Raw genomic sequence first — 4,688 nt, 5'->3', positions numbered from 1 at the left:
TTTTTCTAAGTTGAAACAAAGAAAGAATAAAGCATTAGTGAATGCTGTGAATGTGACACACTGTGAAGCTTTTACAGTTTTCAAAAATCAGTATAAACTGGCAATTAAAAAGGTCTTGTTTATTTGACTAATAACAATGGCAGTAATTGTAGGTTTTAGAAACTATTAAAATCAAGGGTCTTGGTTTTTATTTGATATGTGTTGTGTTTAATCTTCTATTAAATACCAGCTAATCTACACTACCAATTTAATAGGAACACCTAAACATTTGCTAATTTATGCAGTTTTCCAATCAGCCAATCGTGTAGCAGCAACACAAATAAAATCGTGCAGATACAGATCAAGAGCTTCAGGTCATGCAACAGAATGAAGAAAATGTATGATTTAACTGTGGCATAGTTAATACAAAAACCATCTTGTGTGCGATGAGTCTGCAGTCTGAAACACCTTTTTTTGATTTGAGAGATCAGTGGAGAATGATCAGATGGTCGACTGAGCTACAAAGGTCACATCAGATTTTACTCTTGTCAGCCAAGAACAACAATTTGAGGCTATTATTGGCACAGACTCACTAAATCTGGACAGTTGAAGACTGTAAAAAAAATCTGATCTTTTTCTATAGCATTTTGAACTGTCCAGTTTTGGCCCATGCCGCAGCCTCAGATTCCCATATGGCAGGAGTGGATCCTGATCCGGTTGTAAAAAGTGATTATATCAAATAACTATATCCTTCCTGTCAGCTCCAACCAATCTGGCCAGTTTCTTCTGACCTCTTATTTGAAGCTAATATTAGTTTTTCACAGCATTCTGTGTAAAATCTTGAGACATACGTGCAATGTCGTGCGTAAAAATTTTAGGAGATCAGCAATTTAATTAGTTTGTTAATGTTATTATGTGTTCCCTGCTGTTTCTTCTCAAGGCTTCAATCAATCAGCTTGTAATTAATTTTATAGTTACCTCACAGCACAGACTCTGTCTAAAACTCTGGAGTCAGTATTCAGACTGTTTACTACTGCTATCCCTCTGGGGTCAATATTGGGTCTGTATTTATTTACACTGTATCTTAACGGTTTTGCATATAACATACTGTGTACATAAGGTTTCATTTGTATGCTGATGACATGTTGTGCTAGGCTATTTCAAACCTCTAAGATGATATTAACATTATGGAAAATGACATATATACATATAATTATACTAATATGTGAAGTGAGTTCTGTGAGCTTGATAGAAAAACTATAGAAAAAAATAATTAATAATTAATAAAGAACCTGTCATTAAATCCTATTTTCCTTTAATACTATTTCATAATTTAGATTATGCGCATATTATTTATGACATGGATATTGCATCAATACAGAAAACATTAGGTTCAATATTTCATAGTCCTCTGTGTTTTATTTGAAGTGACAGAAGAGATAAACATGACTGTAATCTTCACTAGCCATCTGCTGGCAATTAAAGCCTCTTTGATTTTGTATCTAAAGCATTAGAGGGAATACAGCCAAAATACTTGTACATATTAGTGAATTACAGAAATATTGAATGTGGTACCCATTCAAATGAGTGGAATATCTTCCAGTTTTGAGCATGAACATCAAACCTAGAATATCTATTTTTATTTTTAGCCCTTGTCAATGAAATAAATTATAGAACACACTGAATCTAGTATAGTGCAAATTTTACACTCAACTTGCTGTGCTATTATTTCATTCATCTTCAGCAATCACTTTATACTGGTCAGTCATTTAATAGATCTCGAGCCTGCAACATTGGGCACAAGGTGGAAATATAAGCTGGATGACACACGAGTCCATCACATAGCACCATCCGCATATTTCTAGGGACTTATTCACACTTAGGTGTAATTTGGATTAGCCCATCCTTCTAACAGCATGTCTTTGGAATGTGGGAGACAGGACACAGGAAGAACATGCACAGAAACAGGTCCATACAGAACAGAACTTGGGACCAGTGCTATTTCACTATTTTACTTTAATGATTGTAGGGTTTTTTTTAATTTTGAGATATACAAGTTTTTCTTTTGTGTTTAAATAACTTAGGTGTGCAATATATAATCATGCTTGATTGAGTTGTTTATAATTCCTCTGTTTAATCTTTTAAATCATTTATGCTTCATTTTTTTCACATGATAACCTGCTGGGATCGTCTGAAAATAGTCTCAGTAGGAATTTCCTGCTGCTCAGCAAACGAATAATTGAATGAATAAATTTCAAAGGATTTTGTATTCATTGCATTTGCTCACAGCACTAATATACTGACACAGTTTATTTAAATGTTGATATAGTAAATGTAAGCAAATGTAGGACCCTAAGTACCACTGCCAAAATAACAAAAAAAGACTGCCTTGCCACAAAACCCAATTACAAGTGGTGGCTGGAGACACGTTCAATACACATGAAATGCCAGGTGTAAACAGATTTCTGTCTCAAATGTTTACTTGTGATCTAATTACCAGAGGTGAGTGTTAATAAATGGTTAGAACATGTCTCATGGGCTTAAACACTTAACCTTCATAGACACTTGGTGGAGTTAAAAAAAAAAAAACTCAGGGATTCAGTGATTCTGAAGTTCTGTGAACCAAGCTGATTGTTGGTTGAATACTATAACACAGTATGAAGCGATCATTGATTTTGTAATTATTTATAATAATTTCCACCAAACAATGAAGCAACCACAGCTCAGTGGAACTTTTTCATGTCATTAGTTCTGAATCATCTGAAGAACAGGATCGTTCTCTTTAAATGTACAGCTATTATATGAACAATGTAATGTTGAATGGCTCACATCAAAGTTTTGAAGCATTTCAGCCATTTTACAGACAAAATGTGCTCAGTTTGTGCATTATTTCAAAACCTTCATGGTCTTTAATTTTGGCGACGATAGATTTTTTTTAAAGAAGCCTAGAATTACAGAAGATTGATCAGGATAGTTGAGTCTCTCAGTGGTCAAGAGTCTTCAGAGAAGTATATAACTTCTTCACCAATGCATCCTCATCCATTTCCAAAAAGTAATTCACTGGTAGGACCCTTTTCTCAAAACACACACATAGCAGTAGTTTTCACCATTTCAGCAATGATCAAATGACATGTAAGACATGCAATCTGTATGTGCTGCCATAGAATACTTATGCATTTATTTATAACAGGTGAAAGCTGTGGTGAACATGGACTCCCTCCTGAATGGAACCTGGGAGAACACCACTTTAAATGTATCTCCTCCATCTCATTCCTCTTTCAATGGACTAAACCTTCTGATGGAACTAAAGATGCTTTTTGTCCCTCTCTATGCCATGCTAGTCCTAGTAGCCTGCTGTGGAAACCTGTTTCTCCTCTTTCTCATCGGACTGAACAAGAAGCTTCATAGCACAACAAACTTCCTGATTGGAAACTTAGCCCTGGCTGACTTGGTTATGTGTCTTTTCTGTGTGCCCCTGACTGTGTTTTATGCTTTTGATGAGCGTGGCTGGGTTTTTGGGCACATCATGTGTCGTTTTGTCACGCTTATGCAGACTGCGACTGTCTTTGCAGCAGTCCTGTCTCTGACGGCCATAGCCGTAGACCGCTACATTGTGGTTGCTTATCCCATTCGTCGACGTGTAGGGCGGCATTTTTGCACTGGCTTGGTGCTAAGCATATGGCTCTGTGCCCTGGTAATGTCCATCCCTGCTACACTACACACTGTGTATTTGGATCTGAGCGCTGCAGGTCATCAGATGGCCGTGTGTGAGGAGTTCTGGCAAGGTCAAGAGCTTGGTCGGCTCATCTACTCGTGCTTCTTTCTGCTCCTCTCCTATTTTGTCCCCCTTGCAGCTGTGTCTATATCCTACTGTGCCATTTCGTGCCACCTTCAGCACCGTGCCACACAAGGACTTATAGCTGCCATTCCCTCCAATCAGGAGAAATGGGGCCGCAAGAGACGCAAGACCTTCCGCCTTTTGTTGATATCAGTGCTGTGTTTTGCATTCTCCTGGCTTCCCTTGCAGGTGGTCAACCTCATCCGTGACCTGGACACTGACTTTGTTATACTGAGCAAGAGTCATGTCAACGTGATCCAGATCTCATGCCATTTGTTAGCCATGAGCTCTGCATGCTTTAACCCTTTTATCTATGCTTCTCTGCATGACAAGTTTTTGTCTTATTTGTGCCGCAACATGTTCCATAGGCCCAGACAATCTCAGGCCCAAAGCAGCTCTACCACCTCCAGTCGATTTCCCCGCCAACACACCGGCTCCACCGTGGCTGGTATTCCCATGGCTGCAAGCAAGACAATACAAGATGAAATTTAGTCAGTCGCATCAGCCATCGGCATTATACCTTCTTAGAATGGTACTGCACCATAACAAGTTATCACCATGATTATGTAAACGTGTACTGCATAAGGAACTGTAGGATGGAGTGTATATATTGTATATATGTACGCTGTGCAAATCCTGAACTATCTTAATAGTAATTGTAAGTATTAATACTTAGCTGTCCTGCATGTGTTATTAATACAGTAGTAAGTAATGATGTGATTATTTACTAAAACATGGGTGTAGGTTTTGTGTGTTGTGTCATTTTGTACTGTTATAAAACAAACTGTAAAGTGTGCACAGGTGGTTGTAACATGAAATTATGGACTGGTGCATACATTGTGAATAAACTACATTGTATTTGTTCATTTTT

At 37.7% G+C, this 4,688-nt stretch overlaps 1 protein-coding gene across 1 annotated transcript; it reads left to right on the top strand.

Moving 5' to 3' along the window:
* Positions 1-3,006: 3,006 nt before the first annotated feature.
* Positions 3,007-4,378, top strand: prlh2r (prolactin releasing hormone 2 receptor). Its single transcript, XM_060878902.1, has 2 exons — positions 3,007-3,042; positions 3,170-4,378. The coding sequence occupies exons 1-2, from the start codon at positions 3,007-3,009 to the stop codon at positions 4,307-4,309; spliced, it is 1,176 nt and encodes a 391-aa protein (XP_060734885.1). The 3' UTR covers positions 4,310-4,378.
* Positions 4,379-4,688: the final 310 nt, after the last annotated feature.

The sequence above is a fragment of the Tachysurus vachellii genome, chromosome 10 (assembly GCF_030014155.1).
Source record: "Tachysurus vachellii isolate PV-2020 chromosome 10, HZAU_Pvac_v1, whole genome shotgun sequence".
NCBI lineage: Eukaryota > Metazoa > Chordata > Actinopteri > Siluriformes > Bagridae > Tachysurus > Tachysurus vachellii.
The sequence above is the reverse complement of the archived record's forward strand: the minus strand, read 5'-3'. Positions and strand labels throughout refer to the sequence as shown.